The sequence below is a fragment of the Lycorma delicatula genome, chromosome 12, assembly GCF_047948215.1.
Source record: "Lycorma delicatula isolate Av1 chromosome 12, ASM4794821v1, whole genome shotgun sequence".
Lineage (NCBI taxonomy): Eukaryota > Metazoa > Arthropoda > Insecta > Hemiptera > Fulgoridae > Lycorma > Lycorma delicatula.
The window spans coordinates 52,457,905-52,477,668 of NC_134466.1; the positions used below are offsets into that span (position 1 = coordinate 52,457,905).

The 19,764-nt window shown below is 26.9% G+C and overlaps 1 protein-coding gene across 4 annotated transcripts in view; it reads right to left on the minus strand.

Moving 5' to 3' along the window:
- LOC142333030 (MFS-type transporter SLC18B1-like) overlaps positions 1 to 19,764 on the minus strand; it is a 121,293-nt gene that overhangs the window by 30,385 nt on the left and 71,144 nt on the right. For 3 of the 4 annotated variants that reach the window (XM_075379807.1, XM_075379808.1, XM_075379806.1), the window contains 2 exons: positions 3,196 to 3,324; positions 2,007 to 2,102 (listed from right to left, as the gene is read on the minus strand). In XM_075379807.1, the coding sequence (XP_075235922.1) occupies positions 2,007 to 2,102; positions 3,196 to 3,324 (225 nt within the window). Of the gene's footprint in view, positions 1 to 2,006; positions 2,103 to 3,195; positions 3,325 to 9,778; positions 10,128 to 19,764 lie in introns of those variants that run through there. The other variant, XM_075379809.1, reaches the window with a different exon arrangement.

A 19,764-nucleotide genomic window follows, 5' to 3' on the forward strand; every position in this document is an offset into this window, starting at 1 on the left:
GGGTTCAAATACAGTGATAGAAGAATGATTGCTAACATTTACAACAACCAAACAGCAACAGTAATAATTGAAGAACATAAAAAAGAAGCCATAATAAGAAAGGGAGTCCGACAAGGATGTTCCCTATCTCCGTTACTTTTTAATCTTTACATAGAACTAGCAACTGCTAGTTCTAGTTCATCATTAACTAATGATATTAAAGAACAATTTAGATCCAGAGTAACAGTACAAGGTAAAAAGATGAAGATGCTACGATTAGCTGATGATACAGTAATTCTAGCTGAGAGTAAAAAAGATTTAAAAGGAACAATGAACGACATGGATGAAGTCCTACACAAGAACTACCACGTGAAAATAAACAAGTACAAAACGAAAGTAATGAAATGTAGTAGAAATAACAAAGATGGACCAGTGAATGTAAAAATAGGAAGATAAAAGATTATGGAGGTGGAAGAATTTTGTTATTTAGGAAGCAAAATTACTAAAGATGAATGAAGCAGGAGCGATATAAAATGCCGAATAGCACAGGCCAAATGAGCCTTCAGTCAGAAATATAATTTGTTTACATGAAAAATTAATTTAAACAACAGGAAAAGATTTTTGAAAGTGTATGTTTGGAGTGTCGCTTTATATGGAAGTGAAACTTGGACGATCGGAGTATCTGAGAAGAAAAGATTAGAAGCTTTGGAAATGTGGTGCTATAGGAGAATGTTAAAAATCAGATGGGTGGATAGTAACAAATGAAGAGCTGTTGCGGCAAATCAATGAAGAAAGAAGTATTTGGAAAAATATAGTTAAAAGAAGAGACAGACTTATAGGCCACATACTAAGGCATCCTGGAATAGTCGCTTTAATACTGGAGGGACAGGTAGAAGGAAAAAATTGTACAGGAAGACAATGTTTAGAATATGTAAAACAAATTGTTAGGGATATAGGATGTAGGGGATATACAAAATAAAATGACTGCATCAAACCATTCAAATGACTAAGACAAAAAAAAATTTTAGCCTTTATTGAAGGGGTGTTAGATTTATAGAATCATTACTTAAGCAAATTTGTTATGTTTAACTTACAGTAGTATCCAAATTAATCTGAATACAGATATCATTTAATAAAAATTAACTTTATTTAGAAAGAAAATCATACTTGTACAATTTGTGAATATCTAGCAATTAATATGTCCTACTTTATTCTTAATCACTTCACGTACATGATTTGTCAATTCAATAATTGTAGTACACATTTGTTTTATTTCTTAATCATAAAACCACTGATATTATTGTCTTAATGAGGTCAATTTTTGTGATACAATTCATTTTTGAGAGACATATTTGGCTATTACCTGTAGATTTTCAGTGAGTTTAAGTTTGTGGAGTAGCCTGGCCATGGGAGCATTTTAATGTTTTGTTCTTTGAAAAATTATTTCACTTTTTTGGCAGCATGGCATGGCATGGCATCAATATTGTTTGTTAATACAGTAATGTCAAATGTATTAACATATAGATAACATGCTATAATAAAAATTTTAAATGTTAATATTTTAAAAATTAAAAAAAAATTATTGACTGAACAAATATTTGTTCTATAGATTTTAATGTATTAGATTTTATTTTAATGTGTAAATGTAAAGAAAGAAGAAAAATTTTAAAGAAAACATTACTGAGGATGGGCTTATGCCTGAAAGTGCTATAACGAACAAAAAAAAGTAAAGGTAAGAATGTTCTTTAATTCTGTAAAGTAAAGATTTAATTTCCGTAAGGCTGAAATAATATTACATTATACGGTAAGCTAAAATTTACATGCAGAGAAGATACGGACTACAGAAAGTTTAATTTAAATAAATGAATGTGTATATATATATATATAAATCTTGGTCAGACTTTATACATATCGTCTTATACAAAAAAAATATAACTGGGAGTAAACTTGAAGTTGTGAGCATGAACTATTAAATAAAACAAATTAGTAAAAATTTAAAAACGTTTGACTGTAATTATGATACTTACATGTTTTCCTAGTAATGGACTGCTAAGAAATGCAACAAATTCAAAACTACCAAAAACTAAACCATACTCTGTAGCTGTAGCATTTTTACTTTCTGCCTAAAAAAAAAAAAAATCATAAGTAAATATTAATATGTATACTATGAAATTAAGGTTATGTAACCCTTCAATATACAATCAATCTTATTATGTAATAAGTATTTATCTAGAACTATAGATGGCACCAAAAAATATATTTTTAGAAATAGATATATAATTGAAGAAAGTTTTTAATAATTTCACATTTCAAAATAAATTGAATATACAATAAATATTTAAACATTTTGTTCAAATTGGCAAATAATTATATTGGTTAACAAAGCCAAGCAACAAACTGCTAGTTTGGTGAATGACAACAAGGAGTAAAGATCTACCATATAATGCAACAGTCTATACTATTCTTGTATTAAAATTGTTTACATTCAACTATCTTTGAAAATAGTGAGTACAAGAGTTACTGAAATAATAAACTATATTTACACAGGAAAATTGATGCAAGAATATCTCGTGTAGTGCTAATGGACAACTGGACATCTAAACTGAATATGTCAATTAATTTTCCATCAACTTGTCAATTGATAAAATCAATTGAATGATAACAATACTCAGTGGAAGGTAAAAGTAGGAAAACTGCTCCTGTAGAAAATTAGGAAATATACTATTATTCTTACTGACAAAGAGAGTCACAGCCAACAAAATATATGCATCAACTCTTTTATTGTTTTTGTCATTTTTATTATTTCCAGATCAACCACCAAAAATTTGGTATATAGTGGAATTTTAATTCTAAATTGTTCCAAAATATAATATATTGACAACTCCAAAAAACAATAATACTCAGGTAATTTGTAAGTTTCTAGGAGAGTCTAAAATGGTGAACAATAGCTTATCTCTTAACTTAAAATCTGTTTATTCACATGCTAGTCACCGATATCATAATAATTTTGATGAATTCCTAAAGGAAATATAATAAAAATGATACATTATTGTAATATTATGTTTTTCACCTAACAAAACATAAAAACATCTGCTATAATATTTAAATTATTGAGACATTCAAAGACCAATGTTATAGTTCCTAATTTTTTAAAAAGTTGATGTCTCAGTTACAATAAATAATCATACCAATATTTTTTTTTAATTTTAAACTTACCTCTTGAGGATAAAATGGTGCTTGTAATGAAATACATATTGCACTAGAAAAATGTACACTTCCAATAGCAAAAAGTGTTAACCACTGTCTTTTAGTGAACTTTGGAGCCATATCATCACCCAAGATTGGCTATTAACATAAAATAATACCACAGATTAACATTACTTTATTTAATGTAGTACAATATGTATAAATTATTTGATAATACATTAAATATTGTAAACAACATAGTAATTATACAAACCACTTTCACGATATAATATTAATCTCTACTCAGTAGAGAGGAATTATGTTGTAATATTATCATCAGTTTCACATATAAATTAAGAATTAATTAGATAAGAATGACATCAAAATTAAATAATAAAAAAAATTATAAAAATTAAAAAGCATGACCACAAAAAAGAGATTTACTTAAGGTGCGTAAGCCATCTCACTGATTTTCACTCAAACTCTTCTTTAGAAAATTGTTGCTGGGAGTGATAAATATTATTGTACTGCTAGTGTGGATTATGTTTTATTATTTTGTTTTATGTTTTATTATTTGTGAGATATCCATAGAGTTTGTGTAGCTTAAATTGTATCTGTTAAATCCAGCACATTCTCTACAACCCACTGAACTAGTCTAGTGATGAATTCATCACAAATCAGCTGATTTCAAAGTCAAGAGTTGTAAGGTTCAAATCCCAGAAAAGGCAGTTACTTTTATATGGATTTGAATACTATATCATAGATACTGGTGTTCTTTGATGGCTGGGTTTCAATTAACCACACATGTCAGGAATGGTCAACCTGACACTGTACAAGACTACACTTCATTTACATTCATACATGTCATCCTCATTCATCCTCTGAAGTAATACCTTAAGGTGATTCCAAAGGCTAAACAAAAAAAGGAGAGTGAGAGAGAGCATATTTCTCTATGATATTTTAAATAAATGTCTGTCTAACTGTAGATATTTTAGTTATTACTTTTTAATCACATAAAAATTTATGTTTCTTCTTTTTCATTTTAAATGAAATGTAAATTTTCCTGATGATGACTTAAGTCAAAAGACATCAAAGACTATACACATTGTTGTTAATTTTATATATTTATTTAATTTCATATTAAAAATCTGATGTGGGCAACACATGACTTCCTTTTACGCCTATTAAATTATATATACACGTGTTTTTAAAATGAAAAGTACATAACATTTTATTTTATTAAACTTCTGATATTTTTTCATTTTTTTTATTTTTTATTGTTATTATTGAATTATTATTTTTTGTAAATATTTTTTTAGCAATCAGAGGTTAATAATTATTAATAAATCAATATATTTAAATAAAAAAAAAAAAGTTAAAAAAAGGAGATGAAGTCTGATTTGAACTGATGTGTTTTTCCCTTCTAAGATCCAAATATTTCATTAATTAAAATTTCATTTGGCTATAACTCTGGAGCAAATGAAAATAAGTACCATTTATAATATATTGTTGAAAAGCTCTCAATGTGTGCTTATTACTACAATTAAAAAAAGTCAAAAATCTAAATTTATTTGGATTTTGGGCTTTTTTGGATACTTTTTTGGTTCAAATTGGCAAATAATTAACAAATAATTAATTTGTTTTTTACTTGAGAATTTGTTTTATAAAAGATTGTAATCAAAAAGAGAGGTGCACAACTAGATATTAAAACAGTCCTAAATCCAAAATTTCAATATCCTACGGCTAATCGTTTTTGAGTTATGCAAGATACATATGTATGTACATACATACGTACTTACAGACGTCAAACTGATACTAGTCAAAATAGATTCAGGGGTGGTCAAAATGGATATTTCCATTGAAATCTGAAAACCAAAATTTTTTGCTAACACAAACTTCATTTACTTCATATAAGGAAGTAATTATACAACTTATTCAAATAACATTAATTATTAAGGCTTATTATTTGCATTTCTTATGATTAAATATACATTAATTTATTATATAAAGTACTGATGACATAACATTTATGTATACATGTAATAATTAATATGTTTGTTAAATAACCACCATAAATTTGAAAGAAATATTATTTTTGTTGTTCAATTAATACTACGTAAGATATACATACACAAGTAAAAATTTTGTAAATGTTTCACTGTAATTATAAAGAAGCACTAAAACTTAATATAAAAAAAAATCAGTTCTAATATGTAAGTTTTTGAAAAAAGAAATAATTATTATAATAATTATAATTATTTATTATTATAAATAATTATTATAAGGAATAAGTGAACTGCATTGAAATCCAACCTTTTTTGTTTTATTTTGAAATTAACTAAATTTATTATTCAATTACGGGAAATGAAAACAAAAACAAATTTTTTGTTGATGTTACATAGTTTACATTTAACAAATAGAATTTTTTGAATTAACTTCATCCCAATTAATTCTTTATATAAAGCATGATTTCTAATGCAAGTATGGTTTAGAAAGAATTGATTATATTCAAAATTATACACATACTGCTTATATATACAGCTTGAAATGTATATTTATATTAACAAAGACACAAATGCAGGCTAACAAATGAAGTATGTAATTCATAAAGGTATCTTTTATCTGCAACTTAATAACAATGCAGAGGTTGATTATACACAAGTCAAAATAGATGTTGCTTTTGTGTACAGATAGCAGAAAACTATTATTAAATTAGAACTATGGAGAACAAAGTAAATATAACATTCTGTTTTAATCTTGAGAAAAGAGAACATGGAATGGTGTTGAGGCAAGCATACATTTAAAAAACATTCTTTAAAACATAATCTAAATGCTAGAAGTATAATAATATCTATTACTTCTAGCAACAGACTAGAGTAATTTGTTTTTTTTTTTAATACTTCCCTCTTAGATTAAAGTATTCAAAACTATTAATATTAAGTTTCTTAAAACTATTTTTGAATCAATTTTTTAATTTTGATATCACTCTTATTTAATTAATTCTTAATTTATATGTTAAACTGATAACATTACAAGATAATTCCTATACTAATGAGTAGAAATTAATATATCGTGAATGTAAGCATATATTTATTTTGTATCTCTTTCAAGTATATTTAGGTGGTTTGTATGATTGAGAAGAAATTGAAGTAAATAGTAATATATTTCTATTAAGATGAAAAACTCAATGTAATGCTCATTTAATGGGATTCACGCCTTCCCATTGATCAAGGGAAGATTGCCAGCATTCTTTATTGACGGAATGAAAAAACTTATTCGCTGTTGGGAAAAATCTGTGTATCTGTAAATGATGACTGTGTGGAAAAATAAATTTTCTTAGCAAATAAAATGTACTCTTTTGATATTTGTTTTTTCACTGGATTATCTCTTTTCATTTGCTAGTTATGAGCGATTACATCTTACATTTCCCCTTGTTTTACAATTAAAATTTTTTATATGGTAATAGATAAAAACAAGTTTATTTTAAATATAAAAAATTACTAAGTTAAAATTAAATACATACAGACACAAAATAAGTAATTTATTCTATAATTCATTATTTATTTTTGATATTCACAATTTTTGTCTATTAAGATCAGTAAACTGTTGTATATCAATAACTAGAAAGAAAATTGAAGTAATACTTGTATTTATAATAATAATAATAAAAAACTTAAATTATACAGGATAAGTTATCATTATATATAACATGTAAACAAAGTAATAAATATAAAGTAATAAAAAATAGTAACAAAATGACATAAAATCTGTATTGCAATATAAATTACAAATTTTATTATATCTTGTCTATCACGTGAATGTCAGGGCTTAACTTTTAAATAAATATTTAAACAAATTTATTCTAATACTGTTTGTATAAAATAAAATTCAAAGTTTACAAATGTAATAATTTAATTAAATAAATTTATATGTAATTAAATCAAGAATACCAATTACACATTTTTAAAATAAATTTTCTTTGATATGGAGAGCAAACAGTATAGCCTAAATAAAATGGACATGTTAAAAAAGTTTAAGCAGCAGATTTAGAAAAGTCATATTATAAAAAATTCTCTAAGAGAATTAGTTCATGTTTTTCTATATTTTTCTTGTTAATCATGGTTTTTATACAAACAGTGAAGTTATTTACTATTCTACTAAAAGAATGTTGGTATTAAAACATAGGAATAAAAGCTTCTCATATTTAACTGAGGCATTGTATGTAATAGATTGTTTCTCAACAGAAAAAGGTATACTGACAGAAAAAGGCTTGATTTGACTTACATCACAATGCTTATGAACAACTGGTTATAACACCTAACAGACAAGAAAAAAGTAATTTATTTCACATGTTATCTACTCTGCAAAATTTATCAACCCTTCCTTTCTGATTACAGGATTTTCTTGTTTAGATATAGATTATTAAAATTTATTTAGCTTATTTGTAGTTATTACTTTAATAGAAAATGATTTACGTATATATATATATATATATATATATATACCATGTTATGGTAAAAACCATAACATGTACAGTTTGACCTGATTAGCACATATTCCTTTATACAATACACTTTTCAACTACTCAATATAACTATTTAGCTGGGAAAATAAAACTATAATCTATTAAGAATAATTTTTGTTTGCTTTTCAATGAAAATTATTTTTCAGGAAGTGTATTATTATTATTTCATACAAAAAGTTAGCTGAAAATAGAAAAGAATGGAGAGCCAAACACGTGTAAGGACTTCCTAAATAACTGAACAGAAATGATGATTATTATTACCACTATTATTATTATTCAGTCTATATACAAATTATTATACGCCTTTGTCTTTCATCCAGAAGGTTCTGTTTTTGAATCCTGGCCAAGATTGATATTTCTCATATATTATAAATTTCATACTTTGTTAGTAACTGTAACTAGATGATTAGCATGTAAATGCAAAAATAAATTAATAAATTATTATTATTAGTATTATTATTACAAAAATAATTAATAATGAATTTGACTGTAAATTGTATATAATATGCAATTTAATTGATGGAATTGAGGAATTTCAGCCTAATTAAATACAATATTTCCACTATCAATGACAGTGTTCATGTTATATATGACAGTGTTTCATTGTTTTATATATTTAAATGATACATATGTATTATATATGGTATACTGCATATCATATTTACTTCATAATAATACTATAATAAACTTAATTATAGAATTATATATATATATATATATAATATATATATATATGTACAATTCAATGTATATTTCAATATGCTCTTCAACTGGGAAGTGCTCTCAGAACAACTAAGGTTTGTAAAACCTACACCAAATCTTGAAAGGTCATCACTTTAAAGGTATTCTGGAAACTGGAACACAAAATATAATGCCTAAAATTCACAGAATTATAGTCTGGAAGAATAGAGAAAATTCCAAAAGAATGGAAGAAGAGTGCCTTGAAACAAGCACTCCATAAGAAAGGAGATAGGACAGGTTCAAACAATTACAGAGGGATCTCAATTCTCCCAGTCCTAAGATCCTCTCTAGAGCCTTGCTGAACCAACTCGAACTGCAAGCAGACCCAAGTGGAAACTGAGTAGTATCACACAGGGTTCAAAAAAGGAAGGTGCTATAACGAACAAATCTGGAACCTCAAGACCATACTACACACGAGACGATCTCAGAACACCACAGTCATGTTTGTCAACTTTAAAAAAGCACACGACTTTATCAACAGACGAGTCTTGTATAATACCCTACAAGAATTTGGAGTCGATAGAAAGACCAGAGCCATCATCCAAGGAACATTATCAGGAACCATCTCTAAGATCAAATTCATGGGAAAAATCTCAAACCCATTTAAGTTCACACAGGAGTCCAACAAGGGAACGGTTTATCACCACTTTTGTTCAACATTGCCTTGGAAAAAGTAATCAGAGAATGGGAGAAGCAAGTCAAAGGCATCCAAAGCGGAAAACAGAAAGGAAAGATGCTTGGCCTTTGCAGATGACCTATATGGCTATATTAACAAACCGACAAGTTTAGGAAAAGGCGTCTATAATTCTATGGGCACTTATGCAGGATGGGTGAAGATAAACTCGCTAAGAAAATTTTCAACATCAAAGCAAGTAAGTTAAAGTCCATATGGATGAAAGAAATACAAGATAACCTGGACCGACTGAACATCTCAGAAGAAGAAATCATGGACAGAAGGAAGTTTAGGAATGAAATTAGAAATAAGAAAATTGTAGCAAGAGTGAAAAAGAGAAACAATAGGAAGAATATGGTTGGAGGAGAGGAAGAAGAAACATAGTGAATGGATGAAGAGGTTTTGGGAAGAAAAGAAAAGAAAAGGAAGTAAAGCCTTTATATACACAACTAAAGTTCAACTATTTAAAAAATATGAAAGATAAGTTACTTTTTTTAATTTAAATATTGTTTATATTTCCTAATGAAAGGAAATAAATTAATGTGTCCGACAGTATAAATTAAATTATTATGCAAGTTACTTTTACTATTAAATATCTTATTAATATCATCTTCTGTTATTTAAAAATAAATAAATAAATACGAACAGATAAAATAAAATAATATAGAACTTACCTGTTTGCTTGATAAGGCAGAAAATATTAAATAATATTTTTATTTAAAATTTAATAAAACATTATAAAACTTTAATTATTAATTATTTAAATAATAATCACAGCCCATTATAAAAAATGATAAAATCAACGAAAATTAAAAGCCTTAATGAAACATATAAAACAAATATCAAGAGATAATCACTGATGTTTAAAACTAACCCGTTACATTACCAAAATTATTATATAAATTTTCTGTTTGATGAAAATAAAGCTACTAATGTACAACTGAATAAAGTGAAATGTAAATTTCTAGATATTGAAAGAATATAACAAAATTAAAAACAAAATACTGATTAGATGGTGAATAATATTTTATAAATAATAATACTTCTTAATATAATTGAAGTATAAAACCTAATAAGCTCTTTGTACTACTGATATCAAATTAATCTTTTGTACAAATGGACTAAGTCGTAAGAATAAAAACATATTATGTAGCGAAATATTATCAACTATTCACAATTAATTAGGCAGTAATTAAAAAGAAATTATATATATATATCAAGGGTTGCAAGGGTTACACACATTTAACCATCTAATAATATCAGTATCAGTTCTAAAAATACACCAATTCTTTATCACTCATTATAATTGATAACAAATTTATGACGTTATAGTTATAAAAACAGATTGTAACAGTATTAAATAGATATATGATTGAAATATTACTATGTGCACATACACAAATGCACGCATGCATGTGTGTTTCCATACACACACACACACATATATATATATATATATACACACACACACACACACACAAATACATATATATGTATATACATAAGCAAATCAAAGTCCTAATGTTTGATAATAAAATTCAAATGACATAAAATATCATATATGTGTAAAAAATTTAATTTATTAATTATTGTTAAAACAATGTGAATTTGATTTCACATGTTATAATTTATCTAATAGAAAACTATTTTTCTATTTTATATTCCTTTATAATATTTTTTCTGTAATATTTTTGATTATGACATTCAATGATTAAAACAACTAATGTTCTAACAGCACAATATTCTATATAAGTTAAACAAGATGTAGCTTCAAACTAGATGCTTACCATCTCATAGATACAAATCACAAATCTACCAACATTAACAGTAATATATATGTATATATGTACATACTTCAATATATATATAAAGAAAGGACTATATCTTAATTCTGTTAAACATTCTGAAGTATAAAAACATACAACAGTATACTGCATAAAAAAGAGAATTTTAATCCAATACACTCTTTAACCATGTTGTAAATGCACATCTGCTTAAAAAAAAAAAAAAAATGCCAACTATAACATCAGCTGACACTAATGTGAGAACAGCAGCAAGGGTCACTAAAAATTATTGCAAGAGTGACTGAAAACATTTTAAATCTACTAAAAGCATGTTTTTATAAAATTTACTTCAGTTTGTTGTATTATAAAAGTTTATAATTTTAAATATGCTGATAATTTTGATAATTATCCAAACTATTCTCAAAACTGTCTGTTCTAATACAATGTTATTAATTGAGGCTTAGTGTTCAAAACAGGTAAATAAAGCAAACTATAAAATGTTTAGTTAAATTTTATAATTATAGTGGAAGGATTGATATTTATTTAATAAACAAAAAGCTTAAGTTTTATAATTAATTTTTACATAAATTTCAGTTCTACTGAAATCCGAAATGATAGAAGTGTTTAAATAATCTTCAGCATGAATAAGTGTAGTAATAATACTTTGTAAAATAAAATTTATTAAGCTCAGCCTTCTTATAAATTGTAAAATAAAAGCAATTGCTTCAAAACTAGTTATAAAATTAAGAGTGTAGTCTACTCAAAATTTTTTTTAATTTAATGCGTGAAAGTGGCTTACTTAATTATTATAATAAACTAAAAATAATACTACTAATAATAACACTATTAATTATAAAATAACAAATAATTCAATATAATATTTATTTTAATATAATAATTACAACCCCAAATATAAAGATGGCAGGGTGAAAATGAAATGTTACCAAACTTATAACTTATGAACTTCGTGAGGTACAAGTACAGTGTTATGCCAAATTAACCATTAAATAATGCTCTGTATTCTGCAGTACAGAAACTAGCTTTTTAAAAAATGTTATAATTTTCTTTATCACACATAAAATAATTGTCATATAAAATGACAATTTTTTATTGTTAGTTAAAACTCAAGATTTTATAATAAATTTTTTACTTTCTACATAAAGATGTCCATACTACAGACGAAAGAGCAGATTGATTATTCTGAACAAATTAAAAAAGAATCGTGGAGATATCTCTCATAGAAAAAAAGTTATAAGAGTTTATTTATGATAAAACACAAAAAAAAATAAATTTGCAATTTGGAAGAATTAAATTTTTTTTTTATTCAAAACACAAATATAATTTTAGGTAAATCATTTGTTTAAAGAAGTATAAATTGTTTAAATGAATAAATCGTTATTGTATACCTTCTTTTTCTGTTTAGTTTCTGGATGATTAGTTTCAGGATGATATGTATGAATTTAAATGAAGTGTAGTCTTGTACAGGCTCCGGTCAACCATTCCGACCTGTGCATACCTACCTACTGTACATGTATACTACACCGTGGAACAAAAACGTTAACCGTGGACGAAAGTGAGTTAAAGAAAAGCATGTAAAAAGGCAAACAATAGAATTTAAACGTGAATTAAAACATTCATCATTTTATGCCTAAAATTTTAATGTTTATAATTATATCTAGGGAGTATTATCCTGATCGATATTACTTTGCTGATCAAGTCAATTTTCCATTTTTTCTGTTCTATAGTGATATCAACTTCAATGTATTTTCTTCATCCTACATCCTCAGTAAATAAATAAATCTTTTAGTCTCATCATTGCATAATAATACATTATACAAAATATATAGAACCAGGTTATCTGGTTTATATAAAGCAATTCGAAAAGTAACTGTGCACTTAATTAAACGATTATATGTTGAAGAATATTCATGCACTACTAATGTTTCAGCAAAGGTTGGTAATCCTGGGTTGTATGCAGTTTTCTTCCATGAGAAAGTCATACTGAGGACCTTGAGACAAGTAGGTGGTCAGGTTTTTTGTTGTTCATTGGGTGTTTGTCGCCTTTGAACAACTGTGACCGTTTCATTCCATGTTGGATGGTGATAACTTTAAAACAGTAAATATTTCTCGTTGAATACATCTTACATAAGCATGATGAGTACACACAGACAATGAAAGACCAGTTTTCCATTAGATTTCAAAATACACTGGTTCCTAATTGACATAGTGTAATAGTGCTAACTGATAAATTTAGGGAGTCAGGATCGGTAAAGGACTATGAGTGAAGTGGTAGATCATCAGTAGTCTATGAAGAAAAACTGAAAGATATCATCTGCTACGTGATGTAGTCCCAACATGACCGTTCACAAGTCGGCTCGACAGAAAAATACCAATGTTATAACTGTACACAAGGTAGTTCATAAGAAGCTCAATTTCATCCCATATAGAGCGCAAGGTCACCCTCAGTATCTCGAGATTTTGCCTAATTAAGGTCATATTTTTCTTAGGCACATTTGTAAGCAAAAAATAATATCCGCAACAAAAAATTATTTCACAAAATCGCACCCTCACCCCAAAAAAATGTTTTAAACTAGTAGCTAAGTGAGCATACTGTATCAATAGTACTCCCTGTTCCCTCAAGGAGTGCTAGTGTCATAGTCTGCCATCTTGAAATTTGCCTCTTTCACTGTGACAAATTCCCTTTTCCCTCGTCCACAGGGCTGCCAGCCAAATTATTTTTTTTAAGTTAAGTATTAATTATTTATTTTATTTTGTTAATATTTCAAAGGTTGGTAACACTGACGTACAGCTGTTGCAGTCGACTTTATGTTGTGATGTCACAGGTGAGCAGTAGAATTAAATAATGAATAATATTTAAAGCACAAAAAAGTAATTCGGTCTGCCTGGATCTCGAACTCAACCGCCCAGTTGGCTCGGTACCTGGTACGTTAAGCCTCGCGGCTGCACCAGTCTGTTAACCGTACAAGCGAAATCTGTTCTATGTAAGTTGTGAAATTACATTACCTTAGTTAGTGCCTATGGTCGCCACTAGTAACGCCACACCTGCGCCAATTTATACGGTATACGGCTTAAGCCATGTGATGGAAAGTCCTACAACTGTGTTGACAGCATTTTTTCTTCTCAGATAGTAACTCCATTTTCAAACACTTCCTTTATTCTTGTATTGCTTTTTTGTATATAAGTTGAAAAGCAAAAGAGACAGACTATATCCTTGCTTTATTTCTTTCTGAGTCAGCGCTTTTCTTTTTTTTCTTTTTAGCCTATGAAACCACCGTAAGATATTACATCAGAGGATTATATGTATGAATATAAGTGAATTATAGTCTTGTACAGTCTCATGTCGATCATACCTGAGACGTATGGTTAATTAAAACCCAATCATCAAAGAACACTTGTATCCACGATTTAGTATTCAAATCCGTTTAAAAGTAATTGCCTTTACTAGGATTTAAACCTTAGAACTCTCGACTTCAAAATCAGCTGAGTTGCGATGACGAGTTCACCACTAAACCAACCCAGATGCTAAGTCTTCTTTATCTTCCATTCTTATAACTGTCAGTCGATACTTTTACAGCTTATAAATAACTCGGTTTTCACTATTTTGATGTTATATTTTTCTTATAATTTTAAATATTTTATTTCATTCTATATTATCGAATGCTTTCTTCACACCTACGAATGTAAGTTAATAAATCATAAGTGGCTTTATTTAGCCTGTGTTCTAAAATTTATCTGATAGTCCAAATAGCCTATTTTGTGCAACTGATATTGTTAATATGCTGCTAACATGTTTAAATATAACTATATATGATTATGAGTGAAGAAATCATAATCGAGCTAATTTACATTATTATATCCTGAAATTACTCAATATACATAATTAAAAAGTTTATTTTTATTATATTTATACACTATTTTGTTATTTTATGACTGAAACATTACACTCAATTTTTTGATAAGCCAAACTGTAAAGAGTATGTTACATGACACTTTATACCCATAAAGCGTACAATGGCAAAGAAAAATCATTAAGTATTCGATTCTTGATTCTGTTAGTATGACTAGAATAACTAATATAATAAAGTTATTTCTCATTGACTTTTATATTGTACCCAACAGCAAAACAAATCAAAAAAAAAATAGAAAAGATGGCAGCCATTTTTCAATTTTAAAACATTAATATGTCTGTATCAATTATTCCAGTAAAACTAAATTATGTTTTATTAGAAAAAATATGCATAATATTATTCTGAATAAAATGGTGTATCAATTGTTTAAATATGCTTCAAACAATTGAGAGGTATGTCAGAAAATGGTATTATGTATTAATTTTACAAATCTTGAAACCACTGCTGTTTTAAAACACTGAAAATGTCAAATTTATTTATTTCATAATTATAAATTATTGAAGTAAACATGTACACTAAATTTGCTACAAGAGACAAAGATGTTATTTTTTTTGTTTTTATTATGAAGAAAAAAATTACAAATAAAAGTCAGAAGCTTACAGGAAATCAAACCCAGATGCAATTAATTGAGAAGCTGGCGTAGACAACTACACCAGCTGGTCTGTTGTTAATTATTTAACAACATTTTTGTTGTTAAATTAATTATGTATTTGTATGTGTGTGCACGCACACGCATGTACAATGTGCATGCACATCAGTGTGTTAAGTCATGTGGTACATGAATCATGTCGGGTCATTTATCTTGTGACTAAACTTGTTTTTAATTTTGTACATGGAAGTAGCAATAAAGGTTCTAAAGTATTTCTCATTTCTTAAGGTAACAATGCAATAGAAAAATAAAAGGATTCAATTAATTACAAAATCTTAATGAAACCTGATGCTATGAAACATCACAGTATCTGGATTACCCCACAGAATAATACCCTAACAATCGTGTATTATAGCTTCATATTTCACCAAAGTAAATGAACACTGGGTGCAGTTTCACTATATGCGTTGGAATTTTTTTTGTTGTAAATAATAACTGATCAGAAAAAGTAAATATTATAAAGGAAACATTGACAGAAATATATTTAAAAGCTAACTTTTAAATGCAATTTCCAATCCATTTGAAATAAAACTTGAGGGTGTCAAGATGATGATCCCTCACTAACATTGTTTAACTGCACTCTGGAGAAAGTAATTCAATAATGGGATACAAAAAATCTAACTTAAACAAAAGTATAAAAATGGTGACAAAATCTAAATATTTAAATGTAAATGTTTTAGCATTTGTTGATGATCAAGTAATTTTGGTAAAATAAATAATCAAAATTTAAAGATTAAAAAAATATGCAAACAAAATTGGTGTACAAAATGGTAAAAACAAAATGGTTTTTAAAAAATAACAGTAGAATCCAAACAATGAAAATTTTAGAAGAAGAATCAATCAGCATATTCTAAAAATGTAAATATTTAGATAAAATTTAATTACCTTGAATGTTTTAAAAAAAAAGAAGGAATAAATGCCAGAACAAAAAAATGGAAGTGGCTTTTTATCTTACTCGTACAAGAAACATTTACAATAAAAAATCCTTGTCCAAAAATGAGAAATTAAGAAACAATAAGTTTCTTAAGTTTCAATAAGTTAGTTTTACAAGAAGCAGTTATATAGTTGTAATTTCTACAGAATTTCTCAGAAAAAATCTAGTAAAAGTTGAAAAAAAATAGTTTTAAGTAAAATCCACCTCCCAAAACTTAAAGATAATATTTATAAATTAATAAAATCAGAAAAAATTTACCAAAATTTTGACAAAATTATATCGTATAATGAGAAAAAAAAACTTTTACAGTCATTTTTATAGAGGTGCAGGAACGTCGTTCCATTATTGCTTTTTGTAGCCCACCGACCTGGTCTAGTGGTTAACTCGTTATTGCAATTCAGCTGATTTTGAAGTAAGCATTCTAAGGTTCAAATCCCAGTAAAGACAGTTACTTTTATACAGATTTGAATACTAGATTGTGGATACCGGTGTTCTTTGATAGTTGGGTTTCAATTAACCACACTTATCAGGAATGATCGTCCTGAGACTATAAAAGACTACACTGCATTTACATTCATACATATCCTCATTCATCCTTTGAAGTAATACCTTACAGTGGTTCCAGAGACTAAACAAAAAAAGAAAGTACTCCTTTTTGTAAAAAATAAAAATTTTGTCATTTCACATAAAATTTGTTTTTTTTTTTAACTTAAAGTCTGGTCTGTATTTTATTTTAACATAAAAAAAAAACTTCGTTTATAAAAATCAGACCATATGAAAATAGTTCTTGTTTTTGAATATCCATAATAGATCGTGGATACTGGTGATCTTTGGTGGTTAGGTTTCAATTAACCACACTACTTAAGAGTGGTCGACCTGAGACTGTACAAGACTACACTTCATTCACTTTCATACATATCATCCTCATTCATCCTCTGAAGTAATATCTTATGTTGAAAAAAAGAAACAGAAGAAAATCAAAAAGAAAAGAGAAAAAGAAAAACGAATAAAAAGGCAAACAGCAACAAAATAAATTGTTAAAATTTATTTCTCAAAAAAAAGTTAAACAATTGGCATGAAAAAGATAATAACTCTTGCTTTTTATCAATGTGGTTGTGGACCATATTCTTGCAGTCTGCTATAATACAAAATCAAACTTCAGTATTGGAAAATTTATGACTGCACCCCTGTACTCATATAAAATTGATGAAATTAGATTAACAAAATGAATATTTAACTTTTTCAAAAAAAAAGAAAAACCAAAATAAACTATCAAAGAAATTGAAAAAGAGCTAAAATGATTAAATATTTTAAAAGAAATAATTTTCGTGAGTTTTTCAGAAAACTAATGGATGAATCTAAATGTTTAGAGAAACAGAAAAGGAAACACAGGGAATGACCGAAGAAAGGAAAGATAAGATTAGGGAAAAAGTAAACGAATTTTAGAAAAGGACGAAGTCAGAAGACTATGTGTGCATGATCATTAGAAGTTTGATAAAAAAATATTCTCAAAAAAAATCAGGAGGTAAAACAGGAAGAAAATTTTTCCAAAAAAGAAGAGAAGTTAATCAGAGATTGAAAGAATTGGCAGAAAAGGAAACGAAGTGTAAAGTGAAGGTATTTTCTTAATGTGATCCATAGATAATGCAAATGAAAAAAAAAATTGAAGCATCCTCGGCGATAATTCTCTACCAGTAAAGCAGCAATGAATTTTTTAATCATATTTTTACTAGTGATGAAACATGTTCTGTCATAAAATTACAAAAAGAAATGGTAACATTCCGGAAATCCAAGCGATACAACAATAAATTTACAACTGATAAGAAGTGAAATAACTGACTGTAAGCATTTTAGAAGTGATGCAGTGCAGTTCAAAGAAATTGTTAGCAACCACTAAAATAGCTTTTGATAATGACAGAATAGAAAAGCCAGTGATTGGTAAGATTAATTGTTTAAATTAAAATAGTAATAAAAATAAAGAAAATTTATTGAAACTACTGATAAGTATTTTTAAAATTATTACTTGTTTTTAATTTATTAAACTCAAATATTCTTTACTTTCTTGAAGATTCTCTTATTAATCCAACATTAGGCAATGTGTACATATTAATCAATAAAAAACATGAAGACAATGAGATTTTTTGAATTGATACCGTTAGTTGATGACATCATTCTGCAGTAAAAAGACAACATAAGTCAATGACATACACTCCTCATGCTCAACAACAAACTTTAACCTAACTTGCAGTTCACTGCAGAATACAAACAAAATAACATATTACTCAGTTTTCTAGGCCAAATAAACAATAAGCACATTGACAAAACAATAAGAAAATTCATTATTCTTGACACACTCTTCCATAACACATCTCCTCAGACAAAAAGAAACATGTAAGTTTTTCTTTTAATTTGGACAATTTGATAAACATTCCCATATTAGTTAATATGATTAAATTTAAGAACTTATTTACAGTTAAACATAAATAAACACTAATAAAAAACATGTTGCATTAAAAAAGATAACAAATAAGTTTTGTACTGATAAAAAAATATATCATTCAATATTCAAATAAACTACCAAAATTTTCAGTTAAAGATTATTAAATTAGCTTTTGAAACCAAAACAAAAGAATACAAGATTATCTCAGATGTCATCAAAACATACAAATAAAGGACAAAAATCCAGGAATGTATGATTTAAAGTGTAATGACTGTACTAAATATCACAAAGGACAGGTTAGTGACATTCAACAACTGATGACAAGAAAAAAACTGCAATGATTGTCAACAAAATGACAAGATTGACTTTTTCAAATTAATTAATAATATTAATGTTATAAAACAATTTTATGTAAATTTTACAAATAAAAGTCACTTTAACATATTTGACTAAACGATAAATTTAATAATATTCAAATACAATAAGAATAATAATAATTCTAGCTATTACGCTATTAAGGAAGGGAATGAATAATAGCTACAAAAAATCTTCTAGCATCACATTTCTATAATACATATATTTGAAAGACATTTATATATCATTTTTTTTTATTTAAAAAATGGATTGTTTTCAGAATAATTTTGAGGAATATAATGCCAGAAGATTTTTCAAATCTATTATATGATCCCATCATAAATGGAATAGTTGGAGAAATTAATGTTAATAGTATCTGTTTTAAAAAAGGCAAGGGAAACTTTTTATGAGGCTTAACTGTGGAGTGACCAAGTTAACATTGCATTTGGAAAAGATGTAAACTTCTAAACTGTCAATTGACTCATCAATCATATTATAAGTAGTTCAAATGAGTTGCAAGCCCTATTAGAGCTATTTATGTATGGTTTATTAATAATTGCTATTTTAGGT